The 25,580-nt window shown below is 41.0% G+C and overlaps 1 protein-coding gene across 2 annotated transcripts in view; it reads left to right on the top strand.

Moving 5' to 3' along the window:
* Positions 1 to 14,906: 14,906 nt before the first annotated feature.
* Positions 14,907 to 25,580, top strand: part of LOC115040729 (anoctamin-9-like) — a 32,664-nt gene continuing 21,990 nt past the window's right edge. For both annotated transcript variants that reach the window (XM_029497712.1, XM_029497713.1), the window contains exons 1-6: positions 14,907 to 15,115; positions 17,521 to 17,580; positions 20,230 to 20,352; positions 20,461 to 20,600; positions 22,944 to 22,993; positions 23,124 to 23,182. In XM_029497712.1, the coding sequence (XP_029353572.1) occupies positions 15,095 to 15,115; positions 17,521 to 17,580; positions 20,230 to 20,352; positions 20,461 to 20,600; positions 22,944 to 22,993; positions 23,124 to 23,182 (453 nt within the window). In that variant the 5' untranslated portion in view covers positions 14,907 to 15,094. The remainder of the gene's footprint in view (positions 15,116 to 17,520; positions 17,581 to 20,229; positions 20,353 to 20,460; positions 20,601 to 22,943; positions 22,994 to 23,123; positions 23,183 to 25,580) is intronic.

A 25,580-nucleotide genomic window follows, 5' to 3' on the forward strand; every position in this document is an offset into this window, starting at 1 on the left:
GGTCCAAGTACCGAACCCTGCGGGACTCCATGACTGACTACAGTACATGAGGAGGAGCTGTTGTTTACATGAACAAACTGATGTCTATCTGATAAGTAGGATTTGAACCACTTTAGTGCAGTTCCTTTAATTCCAATTTCATGTTCCAGTCTCTGTAGTAAAATATAATGATCTATGGTGTCGAATGCAGCACTAAGATCTAGAAGGAGAAGTATGGAGGCTGATCCATTGTCTGAGGCCATTAGAATGTCATTGGAGACTTTAACCAGCGCTGTTTCTGTGCTATGATGGGCTCTAAATCCTGACTGAAACTCTTCAAACAAACTGTTCCCATCCAGATGCTCGTGTAGTTGTTTTGCTACAGCTTTCTCGATGATTTTAGAAATAAATGGAAGGTTCGATATGGGTCTATAGTTTGCCAAAACATCTGGATCAAGATTAGGCTTTTTAAGCTGGGGTTTGATGACCGCAGTCTTAAGTGCCTGAGGTACATAACCCAGAAATAAAGTCAGATTAACCAAATCTAGAATGAACGGCTCAATTACATAAAAGATCTCTTTAAAGAGGCTAGTTGGTACTGGGTCTAATAGACAGGTTGACGATCTGGATGATGAAACTATAGAAGCTAGCTCTGAGAGATTTAGAGGTGAGAATGATTCCAGATGTAAATGAGGCGCCGCAGCTGATTCAGCAGTTGCCGTCTTCAGAAGGGGATTTTTATCTAACGTAGGCAAGAGCTGATAAATTCTTTCTCTGATCGTGAGAATTTTGTCTGAAAAAAAAACTAATAAAATCATTACTGCTTATAGCTAAGGGGATCACTGGTTCAACTGAGCTATGGCTCTCTGTCAGCCTGGCTACAGCGCTGAAGAGAAACCTGGGGTTGTTCTTGTTTTCTTCTATGAGTGCTGAGTAATATGACCTAGCACTGCGGAGAGCTTTTTTATACGTTTTTAGGCTGTCTTTCCAGGCTCTGTGAGACACTTCTGACTTACTGGAACGCCAGTTTCTTTCTAATTTCCTCGATGTCTGCTTCAAGGCACGGATTTGGTAACTATACCAGGGAGCCATCCTCCTCAGATTGAATACTTTCTTTTTAAGAGGGGCGGCATTATCAAGATTCGAACGCAGTGTGGCCATAGTGCTAGTCACAAGGTCATCAACCTGCGTATGGGAGAAATCCTCATTTAAATTTAGATATGGCATTGTTGGGAATGTAAGATGCCCGACTCCCAAGATGGACCCAGAGCTCCACAAAATTGTACCTGAGGTTCAAGTGCACAGCAGGAAGCATTCGAAGTTGTGCAAAAAAGGAAATGTTTCCTGCAGATTTGGATTCCCTAAACTCCCAATGTTAGAGACGACCATCACCATCCCTGCGCCTGACAATGATGACCAGGAGAATGGAGCAAATGCAAATGAAGATCCGGTCAAAAAGTTACTGATAAGGAAGAAAGAGATGGCAACCAAGCAGATGGAAGCTGAAGCTAAACTTCAGCCACTCAGAGATCTTCTCATGGATTCAGCAGCTTCTCAGACCTGCTCCACCAACTGAATATGACGGGAAAAGATTACCTGGACCACGTTTTCTCTTTGACGAGCGGCTTTGTAGTGATGCTCAAGCGTGATCCAAGTGATTGCTGGGTCAATGGCTACAATGCAGATCTTTTGCGAAAATGGTTTGCAAATATGGACGTCCAAAATGTTGTGAACGACTACAGCTGCATCATGTATATGATGTTCTACGTGTCCAAGCCAGAGCACGAGATGACAGACTTCATCCAAAATGTGGAAAAGGAAAAAGTGAACGAGCGCGATGAGATGAAGCAGATAATGCAAGCCTACGCTAAACACAGAGTCAGTGCTCAAGAAGCCATAGCTAGCACTTGCAGCCCTTAAGAAGTGCTCCTGTACCGTCACGTTCCTCCAAACTGATCAGGATTGTCTGAAGATGAGTCACCCCCTAAAAAGACTCAAAAACATGGAATTGGATTCGGAGGAGATGTGGATGTTGGGAGTGCCTGAAAAATACTTGCACAGACCAGTTGGAAGAACATTTGAAGGTATGTGTTCAGGGTGGTCTACGGCCAGCAAGCTGGATGTCCAACGGCCATAACTCTCCTAAATGAAAAGGGGTTCATTCAAAAGAGGAGTGTGGGCAAACCAGCAATCATCAGATTTGCATGCTTTTCAGAGAACAAAACGCCAGAGAATTTTACAGGTGGCTGCTAGAATTCTATTTCCCTCACAGAGCAGATGATGAATTGACGTACAAACAACATGGCACTTACGAAGAGTTATACAAATCCGGTCAGAGTGAGGGCATAGACGTCAGGCATTTTGTGGACGAAAACAAGAAATGATGGGAAGGAAAAGGGGAAAAAACTGGACGACACGCTCCAACAGTATCAGGAGCATGGTCCACCTACGAACACTTGGGAGACCATTGCGCCGGAGGAAGTGGACCGGTTGGAGTGCCCCACCCAGCGGCAGCGGCAGCGAATACTGAGAGAGGATGAAGAAGACGACATCCCCGACTATCAAGTTAACAGGGATAGCACAGGCTCCATCCCGAGAATAGATGCAGCGCAGTTGAGCCCAGACTTTCTCAGGAAAATGTTTCAAAGTCTAAATGAAACGCAGGCATCTATATTTTAAAGTGTGCGTGAATGGTGTTTTAAACAGCAGCCTTCAACATCTCAGGCAAAAAATCCTCAGGCTCCCAAGGACCTTGACGCCACTGTATCAGGGCCTTGGAAATGCACTTGATGAAATCAGAGCGGCACTGTCCAACGCTGAGATTCTCATCATCGATGAAAACTGTATGGTTTCCAAAGAACTGTTTGCCTACCTCCACTGGTGTTTCCAGCAGATCAAAGGAAACCGGAGACCATTTGGAGGAATGTCTGTCCTTGCTGTGGGCGACTTTTACCAACTTGCACCCCTCGGTAAAGCCAAGCCACTCTGTGTATATGAGGAGAGTGAGTTTGATCTCTGAAAGGATAATTTCAAAATGGCCAACCTGACAGAGATCATGCGACAGAAGGATGACCAGACCTATCCTCTCAGCGACCAAGTCAGGGAGCTGCTCGCTGTGGGGAATTCCTATAATATGTTTGAATCATAGCATGTTTGAGTCATAATCTGGTACTGTAACAAGTGTGAGAATTCATATAATATGTTTGAATCATGATATGTTTGAATCATAATCTAGTAGTGTAAAAGTAAAGCAGAGCAGCTTACGTAATCATGGCCTTGAGGAGCTGCTTGTGGAAAGCAGAACGACCTAGGTAATAATGGCCTTGAGAAAACTGCTCTGAACAAGAAAGAAGGGGAGTGGGATCCGAGAGCTGCAAAGACTCACTGTCATTTGAAAGCAGAAAAACAACTTCATAATAGGATAATATAACAAAAAAACATAGGGAAATCTGGGGGTACAAAAGACTGGGAACTCTCTTTGTTGTCCAGAGCATTTTCACACACGGCGCTTGCATGAAATGCTCTCCAACGATCGTTGAATAAAGAAGTGTTTATCCTAACCGGTTTACCTGTCTTCGCATTAATTTGGACTTTGGGACAGCAACCATGAGTGAAGCATAGCAAGTGTGGTTGCAACAATTTCGGGGCTCGTCCGGGATAAGCGAGACAGGTCCGCTAATCTTCATTAGGACGGGTTCAAGGAAAAAGGATCAGTCAACTTCTAGTCGCGTCGAAATAAAGGTAAGCAGACCTTTTCTAAAAACTGCACTATTGAGCATTCTAAAATAACATAAGAAGTTGACTGTGAATTAAATGCTTGAATTGCATAAAAGTGAGGAAAAAGAGGAAAGACCGAGTTGGGGTTTAGAAGGTCCCCGACTCTCCAGAGTTAAAAGCAGCCACTTGGTACTGAGTTCAGGGTTTAGAAGGTCCCCGACTCTCCGGAGTAAAAGCAGCCACTCGGCACCGAGTTCAGGGTTTAGAAGGTCCCCGACTCTCTGGAGTCAAAAGCAGCCACTCGGTACTGAGTTCAGGGTTTAGAGGTCCCGACTTGGGGAGTCAAAGCCACTCAGTAAATATCTTGACGGTGATGGGTCCTACCAGATTCTGACGAGGATCTGGAAGTGTCAGGGACACTAGTTTGGTTTAGACTTTAGTCCAAGGAGGTGAGATCTCCTGAATTAAAGGTCATTGTTCAGTTATCTGTTATTACAGAAAAACCAGACAGAATTGGATAAAGGATAAGAAGACGCCGTGTTGTAAGTATCTGCACACACATACACACACACACACACCCCACACACACATACACACACACACACACACACACACACACACCCCACACACACATACACACACACACACACACACACACACCCCACACACACAAACACACACACACACACACAGGGGAAGTTTAAAGGGGGGGAAGTCTCTCAGTGTCCTGATATCTGTAAGGTGTAGTGTCAGACTGAAACTGACTACTGTGGAAACCTAACGGTGATAACACAAACAGTGTCAGTAGAGGTCAAGGACCAGATAAATTAGGATGGACGGTGAATTCGACAGGGAGATAGATGATGACGGGTGGGGACCACCAGTCTGGCAGCCGCTGCTGGCACAAGTTCAAATGGTAATATCAGCAGCCACTACAATATTAGATTAAAAAAAAAAAAAAAAAAAAAGAAGGAAGAATTTGAAAAGAAATAAGAGGGAAATTTGAAGAGGCTTTAAAACAGGCTGGCAAAGATGGTACGGAAATAGAACTAAAACTAACTAAACTAAACTAGTAATTTGGAAAAAAGAAAATGAGTGCAAGGAGGAGAGGGATAAGGCGAAGCAAGAGGAAGAAAAGGCGAGCATCATGGAAGAAAAAAAAAAGAACAAGAGATGTTAGAAAATCAACTCAGAAGCATGGAGGAACAAATGATGAGGGAGCAACAGGAGGGAAGGGAAACAGAGAGAATGAATAGGAGAGGTTCACAGGGAGGAGGAGATAATCAAGTCAGATTGCACCTGACAGGTTTATGGCAGGATGGGAGCGCAGGGCAGGTCACAGAAAAAATGAGCAGACAGTGGGCAGAAAGCCGGGAGGACGCCTGGCTCGGAGGAGAAACTAGAGAGCCCGAAGGAGAAGCAGAGGATAGTGAGACAGGTAGCACTGACGGCCTAGAGCAGATGTTGGAGGCATCAGGACAATTGCTACAGCATATACACCAAAAGTTTGGGGAAAGAGGAGAGACTGTATGAGCAAAAGGGACACATGCAATGACTCTAAGATCCAAGCAACACAAGGGGCCAGGGTTAGCCATGCCATTACTGTCAATAGCACAAGGACATAAATACCGACCTTTTGGACTGGGAGATGTTCAGGCCATAGTGGACAAGCTACCCCCTGTGTCAGGGAGGAGCATTGTGGTTAGGGAAACTGAACAGTTTGACTGCGGGCCACATGCTGGCTCTAGGTGACTTCAGAGCAGTGGCAGGAAGATGCATGACTAATGCTGCGGTGTTACTATTGTGAAGAAGAAGGGCATTGGGCTCGTGAATGTCCGCACAGATCACGGGGACGAGGCACAGGATATCCTCAGATCACATCTCGAGGGCACCCTGGGCGTGGAGGCGGTGGACATGCTCCTGTCCGCCAAATGTCAGCTTCCGGTGGCCAGTCCTGGCCATCCCATGCCCAGTGACACACCCCACAGAGAGACTTGGGTGGCATCTTAACGGCAGACCCGATGTTACCCGTCTCAGTCGACAAACAGGTGCTGCCATTTCTGGTCGATACTGGCGCAACGTGCTCCACGATGAACACATCTTGACCAGCTGCACTGTCAGATCAAACTACCACCGTCATGGGTTTCTCTGGGGAATCACAAACTCTGCCGCTGACCAAGCCACTGTTAACTACTGTGGGGAAGCAGAGCCTTATACATCCGTTCATCTACTCTCCAACTGTGCCTGTCAATCTCCTAGGTAGAGACTTGTTGATAAAACTGGGGGCATCCATAATGTGTGGACCAGATGGACTCACAGTGACTCAACCAGATGGGACTGAGTTGCCCTGTTCCAGGAACCCCTCTAAACAAGGCAATTATCTCCTCCAGCCAATGCAAGGTTCCTATGTAGACATCTATTGGGCCATGCTGAAACCTGAAACTACTGAACACCGTGGCATTCTCTCAGCCTCCATGAGGTGGAAGACCTGGGTCGCGTCCCTCGAGCCTTACATGCCTCCCCCTGATCCTCCACACGTAACATTGTTTTACAGAATGTCCAACGGCCATAACTCTGGAATGGTTCCAGGAAAGATTCGCGGAGTACTCTATTCGGCTAGAGCCAACACATACTCAATTCAAGTAGAAGCAGTTGACAGTCCAGTCTTGAAGGAGGCCCAGATCTCCTGCTTCCATGGAAGATACAGGTAAATACAGAATAGCACACGATTTGCGCGCCATTAATGACATTTTAGTGACTACAACCGTACCAGTGTCTAATCCCTATGTGGTCCTGACTAACCTGGCCCCATCGCACAAATGGTTCACCTGCATTGATTTGGCCAACACATTTTTCTGTATTCCTTTAGCGGAGGATCGCAGTGATATCTTTTCATTTACTTTCAAGGGAACTCAATGGAGGTACACCCATTTACCTCAAGGCTTCGCTCTTTCCCCAGGACTGTTTAATCAAGTCCTTAAGAATGTGTTGTCTGAGTGTGAGCTCCCAGAGGGGGTCACACTGGTGCAGTATGTGGATGATTTACTTCTGGCACCTACGGCAGTAACCTGCCTGGAAGCCACCTCACGAGTGTTGTTTTGCTTGGCGAGGGCAGGATTTAAGGTCAGTAAGTCGAAACTTCAGGTGACCCGTAAACAGGTCACATTCCAAGTCGTGTACTATCTCAAAAGGGGGCCAGTCTCTCACCAGCGCACAGAACTACTATCTTGCACCATCCACGGCAGCAGAAGGTCAAAGACATGTTGTCATTTCTAGGTCTTACGAGGTACAGTCGTCAGTATGTCCCCCACTACACCAGGTTAACTCAGCCCCTGAGAGCCTGTATTCGGGAAGAGGGGATGAGAAACCTCAATTCGGATGTCGTTTGGTCTCAAGAAGCGGAGCAGTCTTTTATTGCCTTAAAACAGGCTCTGGCGACTGCTGCGGATCTGGCTACCCCGGATTACAGCTGTCCATTCTTCCTCGTACATCACATACATCAACACTTTTCTTTCCCCCCCTTTTTTCTGGAACAGGAGGAGTAATGAATGGTGTCCTGTTCCAGAAAAAAGGGGGGGAAAGAAAAGTATTGATGTATGTGAGCGTAATGCTAGACAGAATGGAACAACGACACCCGCAATGTACACAGCATGCAGCAGGTTTGGCCAAGTTGATTCAGAAAACCACCCACATAGTCATGGGACACTCCCTGAAAGTTTTAACAGCACATAGTGTAGTAGCATACGTACACTCTCAGGCATTTACGTTAACCTCGCTACGGCAACAGAAACGGAGCAGAGTGCTGGATGCCCCCAACATCGCATACACACATAAGGGAATCAATATGGCAGAGAAGATAGGGGTAGGAGAGCCACACATGTGCGAGGAACAGGTAGCAAAGGAAGAGAAAGTCAGACCAGATCTACAAGCTGAACCCTTAGAAGGGGGAGTGAACCTCTACACAGACGGATGTTGTTATAGAGATGAGAAGGAAGGGTTAAAAGCAGGATATGCAGTTGCGCAGGAACAAGCAGGACAGTTCACTGTGAAAAAGGCAGAAAAATTGAAAGGAGCACAGTCTGCACAGAGAGCAGAAGTCAGGGCGGTAATAGAAGCATTAAAAATGAGTGCGGGACAGAAGGTGAACATCTATACCAATTCAGCGTACACTGCAGAATTAGGGCAATGGTTGAGAACTGGGTTTCTGACAGCCTCCAATAAAATTATTAAGCACGAAGCAGAAATGAAAGAATTGGCCGAAGCATTACTATTACCAAGACGAGTAGCAGTCATCAAGTGCAAGGGACATGACACCACTCAGTCATTAACAGCCAACAAAGCACTCAGCCGTACAACTTTGCTACATGGTCTCACCATCACAGACTTTGATGAGAAAAAGATATATGCTGACCCAAATATCATGACAACTCTGGACCAATCGCTTCAGACTGTGTCGATAATCCACCACAACGTTCAAGGACTTCCAGCTCACATTATGACTGAAAAGCACATCACGAGCTGAGAGTGCCTCACAGAGTTGCACCTGTTAGGATCCTCCGTATCCCCAATTTTCCATCAAGAGGGATACAGCACGTTCGCACACAGCAGACAACTGTCTTAAAACAGCTGTGTGGACATGGCAAGAAAAGATGGAGGTGGAGTTGCAGTGTATATATATATGTATATGTATATATATATATATACTTTGATTGATACTATGATTCACCACTGTATAAATTATTCTGATTTGATTAATTGTTACAATGCAATGCTTGTCATCTCCATAAACACAAAGAAAACAATTGTTATGGTTATGTGTTTTATTTTACTTTTTGAAGTATGTGAAGAGTATACAAAAAAAAATATTTCTAGGGGGCTGACAATGTAGTAAACAGCTTATGTTTATTAAACGTTAACAAAGCATTGAAAAAGACTAGTGGCTAATAAAGCTTTAAAGACTGATTTTTATTTTTATTTATTTATTTATTTATTCAACTTTATGGAGCTGTTGTAACATGTGAATGATCAAAATAAGTGCATAAGTAGATCTCCACGATGTAACTACGGCCCTTTGCAGTGATTCACACATGCCTACATGACAAAGGTAAGACAGACCCCCATTTGAGAACCACTGTTCTAGGTAATAATACGGCCACAATATATAATGATGCTGCTCGGCCATAGGATAATTTCTTATTATCTGCATTGAGCCTGAACTGCAGTTATCAGTAAGTGAATGGATGTTTTCATTAGCAATGACAAAAACACTATCCAGATCATCAACCTGTCTATTAGACCCAGTACCAACTAGCCTCTTTAAGGAAATTTTTTTCTTAATTGAGCTGTTCATTCTAGATCTGATTAATTAACAATTTCCTTGAAGAGTTTCAGTCAGGATTTAGATCCCATCATAGTACAGAAACAGTGCTGGTTAAAGTCTCCAATGATATTCTAATGGCTTCAGACAATGGATCAGCCTCCATACTTCTCCTCTTAGTCTCAGTGCTGCATTTGACACCATAGATCATAATATGATCTATTGAGACTGGAACATGAAATTGGCATTAAAAGAATTGCACTAAGGTGATTCAAATCCTATTTATCAGATAGACATTAGTTTGTTCATGCTAACAATGGCTCCTCCTCATGCACTGTAGTCAGTTATGGAGTCCCACAGGGTTCGGTATTTGGACCAATTCTCTTTACTCTTTATCAGCTTCCTCTAGGCAACATTATGAGGAAACACAGAATCAACTTTCAATGTTATGCAGACAACATTCAGCTATACTTATCAATGAAACCAAATGAGGTCAGTCAGATAGTCAAACTGCAGACATGTCTTGAAGACATAAAAATCTGGGAGGTCTCTCCCAGCTCCTCTCCTCTCTCTCCCTGTCCTTATCCTTATCCCTCAGAGCTGAGGCATTTGACCTTTCTCAATGCCAATCTTCTCTAAAGACTAGCTGAAGCTGTTACCTGTTTTTCTTTTTTTGTTTTACACATTTTTATTTTGTTCTTTTTGTATTAAATGTTTCACACTAAATAGTTAAAAGTTGATGAATAAATAAGTATACAATCTTATTCTTATTTATATGTATTTATTTCTTGTATCATTCCGCTCCATGTTGAGTATAATAAGCTTTATGAATATTGAATATTTAATATCATGTATTTTTTTACATTTAGTAATTCATTTTACATAATTTATTGTAATAAATTAACTATACAACAAAAAATATGAGGAGCCAATTGAGAGCTGAAAGAGGCAATTTTTTTTTGTGAGCCATGCCAAAAGAACCGGTTTTCTAAACAGAGCTGGAATATTAACAACATAAGCACTCTGCTGTCAGCACCTTATGCATAACTGTAGAGATGCATGTATTTGTGTTATGAGTGTGTTGTTCAAACAGGAAGCTGAATGACTTGTTTAGAGGCAACTTGACCCTCTCTGTTGTTCAGAACTGACCCAAAAATCTCCATAAATATTTTTTTGTGCCCAAACTACATTCTCTAAAAAGGAAAAGCCTTTAACACCAAAGCAGCTGCAAGCCATCTATGGGACTGATACTATGATACTAACATCAACAGCATTTTATAGATTCTTCCAGAAAAGACAATGAATCATTTCAAAGCACTATGCAAGAAACCGTAATGACAAGATGAATGATTTGATCAAACTCAAGAGGAGATGGAGCTGTATCTCAGCTTATCATTTTAATTTAATGTTGACACCATGGAAAAAAGTGCCATTGATATATTTGCATTAGTTCAAAATCCTACATTTAGTTTTTAACTATTTTTCCTAATTAGATCTTTTTTAAACTACAATTTTTAACAAACTGTGCATAATGTAGCTCGTACAGTGAAACTAATGAGTCTGTACTGTCATATTTACGTCAACTGCCTGAAGGACACAAACTGGGCTGTGGGTTCATCTATGAGGACATCATCGGTAACCATAAGCAGTGCTGATTCTATGCTATGAGTGAAATGTTATTCAAACAGACCATTCCTGTGAAAATAGTCATAGAATTGGTCTAAACTTATTCAGGAACTATGACTTTGAGTTTTGGAATCAAAAATAGAACACCTTTATGTTATCACAATAAGTACATTTTAGTGTTTATCATTTAAGGTCAGAAAAAACTTTCTCCCCCTCATGTCATGGATGGAGAGAAGAATGACTTCTAACCTGAAGACACCTGATAGACTTAACTTTTCTGTCTCACCCTCACCAGATTATTGATATGAGTCTGAAGAAGTGTAATGGCTGTGGTAAAGAAGTGGATGTGTCACTTAGCCAACCTCCTCCACTGTGAGCCAGGATCAGGTCACAGACAGTTTTGTTCAGCCTTAGCCTCCTTGTCCTAACAGGAATAAGAACCAACCTCTATCCATTTGCCTCTCAAAGAAGAGAGGAGTTCCGGATTATCTTGTGTATTCTGAGTTTACAATGAATTCACTATAATCTGGATGACCAAGACAAGATACGGACAACAAGGCAGCATCTATCAACATCCTCTCTAGTCTGCAGTTAGAGACACAGAGTGATTCATCCTGAAATTTCCTGCAGAAGATCATCTTCTCCAGACCAACAGACTGCTGAAAGAACTAAGTGCAAATCAGCTGTTAGCTTTCAGAGGAAAGAAGAAGCAGATGTACTTCAGACACCTTGAGCGGGAGGAATAAGGGGCAGAGTGCAGGAAGGAAGGCAAGGATGGAAGAATAGAGCAGCAAGAAGAAAAACTCAAGGACAACAATATGAGAAAACTATGGGTCCAACAAGGGAGGAGGAACAAAAACAAATTCAGAGAAGGATTTTTCTTCAATTCCTTCAAGAAGAAGAATTAAAATTAAAGGAGAAATTCAGAGAAAGAGGAGGACTGATCATGACTTGTGAACTGGCTCGTTCTTACAGTTTTTCTCAGTCACTTTGGTGCATTTCTCACAACACTATTAACATTTGCAGAACAGTTGATGCATTTCTCAAAACAATTAGTACAAACTGAAAAACCTATTTGATAACCTGCAAAAGTGCATAACATGGTTTAACTGGATAGTTCATTACTCAAAAGCAAGTATCCTTGTCAGTAAAAGTGTCAGTGTCGTCAAAATGAAAGTCCTGACATCATGGTTTATGAACAAGATAGTCAAATGGCTTAGTCATGTTTTCATTATGACAGTTTACTCTGTAAATGGTTTCCAAGGCAAAAAAGTCAGATCTTGGTGACACTACCTGAAAATGCTCTAGACAGCAACAGAAAACTACAGTAAAGTTACACATTACTGTATTTAGTGAGGAAATTGATTAGAAGACACTGAATATATAACTTTCACATTTCTATTGCATATGTTCTTTGCAATTCTAATTTGTACACAGCATTGTGAAAAAGAAAAAATACATTCTTATTTACAACAAACACAAAAAGTTAGTTGCACAAGTTTTTGTGTTTACTCTAAATTCCCTTTGGGTAGAACTGGAAACAATATTACAGTAAATATTGGAACTGAACATACACATTACTATAAATCTTTCATGCACATCTAGATGTTCCTCTCTGTCTGGCCACATATTTTCATCTACATCACAGTGAATATCATCAATGCAGCGAGGAAAGCATCTCCTCCTGTGGCGCTCTCTGCAGGACTCTGCTGTGATGTTGTCACATGCTGCATCCATAGCCGCTAGCAGGGCCATTTAGGTACATGGATGCTGGTCATATAACTTCCACCTCCAGGAAGAAAAACTAGTCTATTGGATTTCGGAATGGTGAGTAGGGAGGGAGATATTCCACCAGCATACTATCATGTACTGTAAACCATTGTCTGACCACATCTGAGTGGTGAAAATGGACATTATCCAAAACAACAACATATTTGTTCAGATGGTCTCCTGTTGGACCCCTCTCATTCTCAGGGACTATGTCCCTGTAAAGAGTGTCTAAAAAGTCAGCAAATGTTTTTTGTTGTATGCACTATTTTCAGGAAAGAAAAAGATAAAAATTTATACAATATGCTTGACAGATTTTGACATTTAGTTCGACATTTTGGAAGGAACATACAAACAATGAAATGAGGATTATTAGTCTTACAGGAAATGACTATTCAGGATGCACAAGTATAGTTAATTTTGACTGACATGACAGAAGCGAATGATAAAGTTACACTAGAAAATTCCAGGGAAATTTTGAAGTGCCACAGGAAATTTTGAAATGTTCAAAAGTCACCCCGATCGCATTTTGGTTTGGAGAACTGATTGTGTTCGATTCAATTGTTTAACAGATCTGACTTTGACCTTGATGAATGAGGATATGTCTGTGTGCGTCTGTATATTTGTCTGTGTGTGTGTGTGTGTGTGTGTGTGTGTGTGTCTCTATGTCTGTCTTTGTGTGTGTTCTGCAGTCTAACACAAATGTCAGCAATAACAGTTGATCAGCTGCTCTCATATCAGAGCAGTCTGATGACATCATTGACTGCAGGTGTGTGTCTGAGCTTGGATTGCATCATCCCAGACTTCCCAGACTTGTATGGCAGCAGAGTTGTTGGCACCATTGCCTCACAGCAAGAAGATGGTGGGTTCAATTCCTGGGCCTGTCGCCTACCGAGGTGAAATTTCCATGTTCTCCCCATGCTTGCATGGGTTTTACTCCAGGCACTCTGGTTTCCTCCCACAGTCTGAAGGCATGCATGTCTTGCATGCATGTAGGTATGAGTATGAATGTGAATGGTTGCTGTGCAGAGTTTGCATGTTCTCCCCGGTCTAGAGACATGCATGTTTAGGGTAGTTGGCGACTCTAAATTGCCCTTAGTTCTGATTGTGAGTGTGAGTGGTTGTTGGTCTCTGTCTATCTCCACGTGTTTTGCCCTGCGATGGACTGGCAACCTGTCCAGGGTGTACCCGGCCCTCGCCCAATGTGAGCTGGGATTGGCTTCAGCACCCCCAGTGACAGAAGAAGTTGAGAGATAAGATGAATCCGTGAATGACTTGTGTCAAAGTCAGACTTCTAAAATGATACCTTCATCTGTTTTTGCCTCTCCAACCAAATCACAGGATGTCATAGTGATGTCATAGGACCAGTAACACCTACTTAAAGTCATAGATTTTTTCATAATTTTACTATGGTTTGTGAGGTTTTCTTCCAAAAAGTTTTTATTTTCAAGTAAAGTGACACTTTTCCTACCAAGTCAAGGAGCTAATATTTACTTTATTATTTGTATACAGCTGATTAAATCATCTGTTACCTTCATTAGCTCACTACAGTATATTCAACCCTTCAGCACATTTGATCAGTAGTTACCTGCATCAAGTAGCTTCTGTTTGATTTGATAATGATGCGGTAAACCCTGGATACTGAGTATGTACACATTGACTAGGTTTCAGTGAATTACTTATTCCAAATCAGTAGTATGACAATGTATTATTCTGTAAGGGAAAGTTGTTATTTATTTTTATTTTGATATAAAATAACATTTACACATTTGCAAGTATATCCAGCTTGTGTTTAACTCCAACAACTGGCACAACATATCCACAACAACAGCCCTAAGGGACTATGCATTCCTTACAGCATACAAGACATGTTCCCTAGATAAGGAACCCCCGCCCCCCACCCCCAAGAAGCCTTTCAACAGAAAAAAAATGAAGAGGTTTAAAAACTGTTGGACTTGATTATAATAGACTGAGCACTGGAAATTAACAATGTGGAGATAGCCACAAGTACAACTGCAATTCTCCTACTGTGGGACAAATAAAGGAATTTGAATTTGAAGTGCTTTGACCAGAGTCTTCCTCTGCAGGTCAAGATCCTCACTCTACTCAGTCCGTAGTTTTCATTTGCATTTTAAAAAATTACATCTATCTCCAGCTGAAATGCTGAGAATCTAGAGAGTTTATCTGGACTATGTAAACTCTAGGTTCTACTCCATATCACTGAACAAATATGTTTCATAATAGCTCCATTAAATGAGAAGATGTATTGCTCCAAGACACAAACACACACAAACCTCATTAACTGAAAGAGGAACTCATGATGAGCCTGAATGAAATATAGATACGGTTCCAGGCGTTTGCGACACCTCAATGAAAATTATGTCAGCCGCTGAACATGGAACTTTGAGGTCAAGTGCTTTACATTTTTCCCGCGAACATTGAACTCCTCATCAGACCGTCCCTTTTTTCTGGGAGATGACGTCATCGCCTCGACATACCTTTACCTGTCCACACAGAGCAACGCTCACCTGTAAATATCCGGAAGTAGAGAAATGATTGTCCCATTTTTTGTTCATGGAAATCGACGGTGGTTAAAGCAAATGAGATAAAGCGTTAACGCTTTGAACGGACTTGGCTAACAAGGGACATTTTCTTCTGAAGGTTCTTGCCTGAGGATCAAGGTCCGACATGTTCTTCAAGAATCGCCAGGTAAACACACTCTTAATTGTCTCATGTTGTCTCGATAGAGAAGCTTTTCATCTCATACCGTTTTATTCTGTATATAGCTTTCTCAAATAGAAATTTAAAATAAATAAATAAATAAAAAAATAGGAAATAGCGACAGTTTTCAGATGCATATTTTTATTAAACAACATACACAGAGAAATGTATGATTTATCATCGTAAAAATATGTCTCGTTGGTCATCTGTCGCATGTCTGAGATCCACTTCTTATATTTAATAGTTTTCAACTTTTCTAAGGCTTGGAGTCATTGTTAAATAGCTTTTTATAAAATTCTCTCAAATTGTTATAAATAGCCAAGCCTCAAAATGGATGGTTTATGGTGTAGTTGTTACTGATTGATGAGTACCAATGGAAGTAGGTTCTGAAAGTCCAACCTGTTTCTCTAATTTGCCTAAAGGTTTGTAGACATTGTATACCCATACATGGATATTTGAACATTTGAGTAGATCATGCACTTCAGTATGTATTAAAACTTCATACAGCACCAGTCAAACCTGTGCCTTTCTGGGAGAAGTTGAAGTCACATTAATGTTGAAGGTCTACTGCAGTAATTACTCTAGATCCAGTTTATGTCACTGGTCTACCAGAATAACCTGGTGATGAGAGGTTCTCAGTGAGTTGGGCAGGTCTGGACCTGCAAGCTTCTCAATATCTTTTTAGAGATGAAGAAAATTAAAACAAACGAATAAAAACCGATGCTGTAAGATTTAATGACCAAAAAATTATCAAGTGATGAAGAAAATGATTGACAGATCAAGTAATAATGAAAAGAAAGCTTTGTTGCAAACATGACTGGGCCAGACTTATGTGATGTGCGTGCTTTTCATCCAAACAGTGTCTGTTGAAAGACACACCTCTATATCAACACACAATCAACTTGCAGGTATGCATAGAGCAAGATAAAACCCCAAATTAATACAGTCCAACAATCCACAACTACCCCTCCACTCCTGAAACGCACACAAAAAAGTGACTTACACATAAAACCGCCCTAAAGGCTGCTGAGTAATAATATGAAGACATAGCATGGAGTCATAATACTGAAGCACACTGAAACTTCTACATTTTCTAAATAAATAAATAAACTAAATAAAACTAAATAAACTTCTGGCTTGCATGATTTTGTTCAGAAATTTTCATTTTTAACAGGGAAATATAAAGTAAAGATCTATTTCCTCTGAGAAACTGAAATGAACACTGTTAAATCTGAAGAGAATTTTTGTCTTTTAGAACCTCTAAGTTTTTAATCAATACTCCAGATAAGACACCTTAATATCTTATTAGTACATGTCCAAAAAGAAAACTGATTAAATCCTTACTGTGTGAAAATAACCACTCATCTTTATATAATTCAGCTCACAGAGCCAAACTAAGTATCACCGTAGGTCACCAACTTTTACATATTAGGAGATAATGGTTAGTAAGCTACTGTAACAGAAGAGCCCAAAGAAAAGATATCAAACAAATAAGTCGCTGGTTCGGTTCCCAGGCCTGGGGCCTTTCTGTGCAGAGTTTGCATGTCCTCCCCGTGCTTGTGTGGGCTTCCTCAGGGTACTCCCACGATCCAAAGATATGCATTTTAAGGTTCATTCATTCATCTTCTACTGCTTATCCGTGTCCCTGTCGCAGGGGGTGCTGGAGCCAATCCCAACTCACATTGGACGAGGGTGGGGTACTCACTGGACAGGTTGCCAGTTCATCGCAGGGCCAACACACAGAGACAGACAGAGACCAACAACCACTCACACTCACACTCGGAACTAAGGACAATTTAGAGTCACCAACTACCCTAAACCGGGGAGAACATGCGAACTCCGCACAGCAAGGCCCTGTGATCTTCTTGTTGTGGGTCAACGGCAGTAACCACAATGCCGCTCTGCTGCAGTTTAGGTTAATTGGTGACTCAAAATTTGCCTTAGGTGTGAGTGGTTGTTCACTCTGTCTCTATGTGTTGGCCCTGTGATAGACTGGCAACCTGTCCAGGGTGTACCCCACTCTTGTCCAATATGAGTTGGGATTGGCCTTAACATCCCCCACCACCCAGAAATAGATAAGCAGTAGAAGATGAATGAATGAATGAATGAATGAATGAATGAATCATGCAAATGAATTGAGTCAATACTATGTTTTATGCACCCACATTACCTATTTGCTAAAATAAATGCTAAAATTGTTTGCTAATGTGAAACACCACATGCTAACTGGTGAACCTGGAAAATGCTGTCAGAAAGATACATGTTTTTACTGTAAAGTGTTTTTTTTTATATATATATATATATATTTACTGTACATTGTGTATAGTTGTAATGATACATCTTTTTAAAGTACAGTGTGTGTAGTTGTAATAATTGGCATGTGTGTTTTAAAGGAGCACATGGAGCTATGGGGTAGACAATTGGACACGACTGAGCCTTTACTTCCTGCAATGGTAAGAAACCTCTGACAGTCTCTCTCGCTCTTGAAAATGTGAGTGACAGAAGAAAAGTACAGAGTGTTCTTTATCAGATCAACAAAAAGGGATTTCAAAAATAGTCATCATGAACTTTAAGTGCAATACATAACTTATTGAAATTCAATTAATGGTTGATAGTTTCTACAGAGACTTGTAAGGGCTCCAATGTGATCATTCGAGAAGAGATTGTTAGATGAGAGACATTATGTAATGGAAATAGGAGATAACAGACATCATAAAAAAATTTGCATCATGTTATCTTGAAGACTTGAACTTAGATAGTGAGACCAGAAACCCACTAGGAAAATGTTTACTGAGCTAATAGAACAAGGGACAATTTCAATACAGACAGACTCCAGTACAATCTGACCACTATTTACAGCCAATAGTCACCCCCTGACAGCCTTTACTGAGATGCAGGTTAGGACTGTCCAGCATTGACTTCCCTTGGCAGTTCCAGGGTCTACATTCAGGTTTACAGACAGTCTGTAGGGTTGGCCTCTCAGACTAAAGCTCAAGCTGTTACCTTTATAGCTCCCAGAAGAAGCTTGGAACTCTTCTTGTGTTGTCTGGATATGCACGATATACTTTCCCATTAATTTAATCATTTATATTTTTTTGTTTTGTTTGAAATCAAATCAGATTTATTAGTATAGCGCCAAATCATAACAAATTTACATCAAGGCACTTTACATATAGAGCAGGTCTAGACCAAACTCTTTATAAAATTATTTAAAGAGACCCAACAGATCCCCCGATGAGCAAGCATTTGGCAACAGTGGCAAGGAAAAACTTCCTTTTAAGAGGCAGAAACTTTGGGCAGAACCAGGCTCAGGGGTGGCGGCCATCTGCCTCGACCGGTTGGGTTGAGAGTGGGAGAGAGCGAGAGAAAGAGTTCATGGAGTTGAGCTGTAGTACAGAATTCATGAAGATATGGGACCAGCAGGTGTTGTAGGAACATGGGATGGCGATGAGTCACCACCTGCAGGACGAGGACAGGGAGAGTGGGGAGAGGAACTGGGGGAGACAGAGACTTTGGCAGAACATGGTTAGTAAATGCGGTATAAATGCGTACAACTGGGTGAAACTGTGTTTTTTAAGAAGGATGGTTCTTATCAGCGCATGCAAGGGGGAAGGAAGGGAGCGCGAGCGAGAGAGAAAGAGGGAGAGGGGGAGAGAGGGTGACAGAGAGAGAGAGAAGCTCAGTCCTTCCCCCAGTAGCCTAGGCCTACAGCAGCATAGCTAAAGAGTAGAGGACTTTAACTTTTTAACTATAAGCTCTGTCATACAGAAACGTTTTAAGCCTGGTCTTGAAAATTGCTAAAGAGTCCGCCCCCCGCACTGATACTGGAAGTTGGTTCCATAGAAGAGGAGCCTGATAACTGAAAGATCTGCCTCCAGATTTTCTCTTGGAGACTCTAGGAACCACAAGTAAACCTCTATCTAGAGAGCGGAGTGGCCGACTAGGACAGTAAGGAACTATGAGCTCTCTGAGATATGATGGAGCTTGGCCATTGAGAGCTTTATATGTTAAAAGAAGACTTTTGAATTCTACACTATATTTTACTGGCAGCCAATTAAGAGCAGCTAACACAGGAGAGATATGATCTCTTTTCCTAGTTCCTGTTAATATTCGTGCAGCAGCGTTCTGAATCAACTGAAGGCCTTTTAGAGATTTGTTTGTACATCCAGATAGTAATGAGTTACAGTAGTCCAGCCTAGAAGTTACAAATGCATGGAGCAGTTTTTCTTTATCATCCTGAGAAAGGATGTTTCTGATTTTCCTAAGGTTTCTCAGTTGGAAGAAAGCTGCCCAACTGACTTGTTTTATATGAGGGACAAAGGACATGTCCTGGTCAAAAATGACTCCAAGGTTTCTTACAGTGGAGCTGGAAGCCAAAGTGATGCTGTCTAGACTGATGAGATGATTAGATAGTATTTTTCTGAGGTGCTTATGGCCAAGTACAATAACTTCTGTTTTGTCAGAGTTGAGAAGTAAAACATTTTCAGTCATCCAGACTTATGTCTTCAAGACATGTCTGCAGTCTGACTATCTGCTCTCCATTTTTTCTATATTGGAACAGGGTTTCCTGTTAATGTGTTTGTTTTGGATTGCAGTTTTTCATTGGCTACTCATTTCCTTGTCAGACTACAGTACAGAAACTAGGCATAAACTGAAAAGCAAATTGCAGCATAGTGAAAATCAAAGGGAAGTTATTTCAGTGACAAACAGACTCTCTCTTCTCTTGAAATTTATTTGGCATCAGACATGAAGACATACAAACTTACAGAGATGAGCTGGTGATGGGCCTATTAGTTAACAAAATCTAACATGAAGGTAAGGCGTGTATCCGCAGGAAAGCATATTTTTATCAGCCACAGATCTAGCTTTCTCTGACAGTATTGGTCTGATTAGATTTGAGATGGAGCATAGGCCCCTGACCTCCCTGATTTAAAAGTGGCCACATGTTCGATGGTACTCATTGCCTGATGTGTGAGCCCTCTGATTTATTATTGTCAAAATTGTCAATTGACATTTAGGTGACAAGTTTGGGTGAGAATATTCTGTGGACAGCTTGTGGCTCCTCAGTGTCATTGATCAGAGTATGTCTTGTGTCTGAACAGCCCGCTCACCGGACATTTGATTATGTCCTTGTGGCTCACAAGGTGGATAATGACAACAACCAGAAGTCTCAGAGACAACAAGCGTTCATTGAGCAGCTGAAGAAGAAAAACATCTCTATCACTGTGAGTTTCTTCAAAACAATGACCTGACAGATAACATCATGTAGTGAATGATTGCATGAACCTATGATACCAACTGATGAGTGTGGTGTTGATGTGTTTGTCTGTTAGAGGATTGCTCATGATGACAAAGTGTTCTTTGGGTTGCGTGCTCCCAGTAAGATGTTCGAAGACTACCAGTATCTCCTCAAGGTCTCTGACTCTTGCAACTGGTGTGGAGATGTGAGAGGAACAGTCACCCAAGCAACCAGGTGACAAACACACATTTACACTAAATGCCAAAAGTTTGGACATACAGTGCTGTGAAAAAGTATTTCCCCCCTACGGATTTCTTACTTTTTTGCATCTTTGTCACTCTTAGCCATTTCAGATCAAGCAAACTTAAATATAAGTTTATAAGATAACTCACAAGTACACACAAAATGCAGTTTTAAGTGTATTTTGTGTGTACTTGTGTGCAAATTTATTAAGGGAAAAAAGCCATCTGAACCTACATGGCCCATGTGAAAAAGTAATTGCCCCCTAAACCTAATAACTGGTTGACCAACCCTTAGCAGCAACAACTGCAGTCAAGCGTTTGCAACAACTGGCAATGAGTCTTTCACGTCGCTGTGGAGGAATTTTGGCCCACCATGCCACAGCATCGCAATTGGGTTCAGGTCTGGACTTTGACTAGACCACTCCAAAGCCCTAAATTAGTTTTTTTAAGCCATTCAGAAGTGGACTTGCTGGAGTGCTTTGGATCAATTACCCTGTTGCAGAACCCAAGCGCGCTTCAGCTTGAGGTCACAAACTGATGGCCGGACATTCTCCTTCAGGATTTGTTGGTAGAGAGCAGAGTTCATGGTTCCTTCAATCAGAGCAAGTCATCCACCTCCTGAAGCAACAAAGCAGCCCCAAACCATGACACTACCACCACCATGTGTCACTGTTGGTATGATGTTTTTTTTTTTTTTTTTTGTTTTTTTTAAATCAAATGCTGTGTTCAATTTACGCCAGATCTAATGGGATGCCCTCCTTCCCAAAAGTTAAACTTTTGTGTCATCAGTCCACAGAATATTTTAAGATGTTTTTTGGCAAAAGTAAGATGAGCCTTTATGTTCTTTTTTGTCAGCAGTGGCTTTCACCTTGGAACTCTGCCATGCATGTCATTTTTGCCTAGTCTCTTTCTTATGGTTGAGTCATAAACACTGACCTTTGCTGAGGCGAGTGAGGCCTGTAGTTGTTTAGATGTTGCTCTGGGTTCCTTTGTGGCCTCTTGGATCAGTTGTCGCTGTGCTCTTGGGGTAACTTTTGTAGGCCAGCCACTCCTGGGAAGGTTCACCACTGTACCATGCTTTCTCCATTTGTGGATAATGGCTCTCACCATGGTTCGCTGGAGTCCCAAAGATTTAGAAATGGCTTTGTTACCTTTTCCAGACTGAGACATGTCAATTACTTTTCTTCTTATCTGCTCCTGAATTTCTTTGGATCACAGCATCATTTTTGGGTTCAATATGTCCTACTTCACCTTGTCAGACAGGTTCTGTTTAAGTGATCTCTTTATTTGAAAGGCCTGGCAGCAATCAGGCCTGGGTGTGGGTATGAAATTGAACTCAGCTTTCCACAATAATATGATAAATCACAGTTAACCTCATCATTTAACAAGGGGGGCAATTACTTTTCACACAGGATCATGTAAGTTTGGATAGTATTTTTCTCTTAACAGATAAAATCATCACAGAAAAACTGCATTTTATGTTTACTTGGGTTATCTTTTTTTAATATTTAAATTTGTTTGATGATCTAAAACAGCTGAGTGTGGCACACATGCAAAAAAGTAAGAAATCAGGAAGGGGTCAAATACTTTTTCATAGCACCGTATGTTCCTATTCAAATTAGTAGGAAAGTGTGTCCCAACATCTGACGGATAATGCTGTGCACATTATATCAGAGGATCATTCAGCATTCAGACATACTTCACCGCTTCTTGATGATCCTCCCTGATCTCTTTCTTTGGAGGAAAGAGGTGCTTCAGGAGTGCAGTTATCTTCAATTTGAATCAACAACAGCTGTAACACTGATGATAATGATTACATCTCTTAGGATTTCATTCTGGTTTATGTGCAGTAATAATGACACTAAGCTCTGACTGAGCAGTTGCAGATGTATCTACATGACCTGCTGTCTACAATCAGCTGCAGGAAGCCAATGAGGTGGCACAGTATGAAGTAGCTGTGGTCAACAGACACTGTAACAACCACTTTATTTTATGTATCAATGCAGTATGATGCTCTGACATTTAAACACAATAAACCTGATTTTTGAGGATGTCTTCGAGTATTTGATTGAAATATCTATGATGTTGGTCACCTGGCCCAAATCAACAAACAAATGCATTGCATGGACAGTAGAGATTTTTCTATGTCAAAGAATTCCATACATCTTTGAAAGATCTTAAAAGTGTCTTACTCAGTTGTATTGCGGCATAACAGAAGACTAATACATTATGTATTACACTAATACTTTATGTTTGAAAACAGTAAGAGCATGAAATTAAAATGAGTGAGTCATGTATTCACTGAATTTCACTCAAATGTTTGTTGTTTGTCTAGAATCAGGGTTGTCCATTTCATCCTTCATCAGACCTTTATCAACACTGGAGGTGATGTTTTTCATACTCTGTCACAATCTTTAGTACTTTCATACACTGTTAGCATCTGTAAATAATGATAATCAGTCAGAACAGAAAACAAAACAACCTATCATGCTAACATGTTATTCTCCTCTCACAGAGAACCTGGAAGAACTACTGATGAAAGATGTTTTTGAAACCATATTCTGCCTCCATGAGGTGAGACAGTCTTAGACTACAAACTGCTGTCCCTTTAACATCAGAGTATCAGCTGATACTGAGCTACATCTTTAAGTTTCTCTGAAAGAAACAGCTGCTTAGTGTTCATTCAACAACAATTTGAACATGTATTTAGATATTTTTAATTCATTCTGAGAAAATGGTTTTACTAAACATACTCATTATATTCCATTTAGTCAGACTAGTGCTGACTAGTAGACCAACTAACATGAACTGATGAAGCCCCTTCGATAAGAGGCGAAATGTCTTCAACGTCTTCCTCGACAAATACAGTTGCCTACGAATCAATTTTGAGACAGAGTACAATGACCTGGATGAATGAGAATCATCATAGACATACTCGTTATATACTGTAAATGTAAGTGTAATCACAAACAAAGAGCATATCACAATCATTGCAAGAAAATCATATTTTAACAAGATCATACACATACTTAACCTGTCAGTAGTACTCATTAGTCATTACCAACTTATTACACCAGTGCATGCTTGCAAAAATGGTCAATACTGTATTATAATTATATTCAGTAGTTAACACTACATTGGTAGTCAGTGGTCACTTTTTCTTTTATTGGTCGATATCTTTTTTGAACTTTTTTGAAGTACAAACTAGGGCAATAGATAGGGGCCCCATTTATTTTTAAAACTACGCTCAAAAGCCAAAGTTTGCGTATGCCAGAAATATTTTCTAAAACACACACTTAAAGCAAACTTTCAGCAGTCAGATGGCGCACTCCACCACCAACAGTGCACAGGCATGAACGCTTTCCTCTGCGATCTGCGCATTTAAAAACTGGGTCTGCATCTGCACCGGGATGGCGTGGTTGCGGCGTGTTGTACCTTCTCTAATGCTTCACCCAGCTCCTCAAAAAATCCAAGAGCAGCTTAGGGAATCCAAAACGGCTCAGAAGACAGTCATCATAAGGGGCCAATAAGTCGTTGTAGTCCCTGAAGTCCTTCTCCCTCCTAACTCTGCCACTGGCATAGTCCTTCAGCAGTGCCATGATGCAGCACTACGCACAGGGCTCAACGCTGTATTTGTAGATTTAATCAGTTTGTGCTAACTACCACCACGAAAAATATTATTTAGACTGAAGTGTGCGAACATTACCATTTTCTTTATGGCTGGTTTGTTACGAAAAGTATCAAGTACAGCTGACGAACCGAGAATAGGAAAGTATATAGTATAACCATCTATGGGGAGCTCGGATCCCTCGAGAGGGACACTGGCTCCTCTGAAAGCCTGCCCTGAGACATTCAGGAGGAGCTCTAAACAATTGTCCACTTTAAGTTCTATTTTATTTTCCCAACACTGAGGTTCCTGAAATGAAAAAGAATTAACATATCATGGCTGTGTGTATTTATTTGCTCATTAATGTCCAATATTTCTGAACATTTGTCTAATTAACACAATTCCATATATTGCTGCTGTGGCCATGGTGGCACTGAAGTAGAGTTGCTAGACCTTAACTCCTCATTAGTGAAAGTGTGGCCCTGAGAAATTTTTTGGCGGTATATTTGAAATTGAATGAATGATTGAAAATGTCCAAATGAAAACAGCCATGTCTGGGACAGTTTGGATTTTTGAAGAACCATGCATAATTTGCTCGAACTTTGCTCAAACACTCGCAAAACGCAAAAACTCTGCTGCTTCCCAAAAGGGCAACCCCTTGCGTTGGGAAAGACAGCATCTGCTTTCCTTAGTGGGCAGATAGTCTGAGCGTGTATTTTCTTAGTAATGGCTTTGATTTCCACACTTAGGATTTCTTGGCATTTGATTGTGTTCACAGTATCACAGGAAAACATTGGTAGGCAAATCTCATACGGTCCTCTGCTGCTCCTGCACTCCAGGAGTGGACAAAATGACAGAGACGGTCTTGATTAAATATAAAAAGGGATTTTGATTTTGAATTTTCAGTTAGATTCTAAGGAGATGTTTCCAAAACAATTACCCAGTCCAATGCAAAATAACACTCTTGAATTAAATCATTGTGATGACATGGCTCTAACGCATGATATTGAAATTAAATGTCTGAAGGGCAATAATAAAATAATAGTTCTTCCCACTCTTTATTTCTTCAATCTGATTTCAGTTCACCACCACTCAGTCTGGGTCACCAATTTCTTTACTCCAAAATGTGTGTAAGCATGGGTCAAAGTTTGCATAGGGGTATGCAAATTTTCCAGCCAAGATAGTTTTTTTTATAGATCACAACCTTTTGCGTGGAAAGGGGCATACGCAACGTTTATAAATGAGGCCCCAGATCATCAGAGGGAAAGAGGTCATATAGTTTTTCTATATACAATACTACATCAGACACTTACACAATAAGGCACATAAGCCAAAACACAAACACGCAAAAACAAAAACAAGAAA

Source organism: Echeneis naucrates, chromosome 3, assembly GCF_900963305.1.
Source record: "Echeneis naucrates chromosome 3, fEcheNa1.1, whole genome shotgun sequence".
Lineage (NCBI taxonomy): Eukaryota > Metazoa > Chordata > Actinopteri > Carangiformes > Echeneidae > Echeneis > Echeneis naucrates.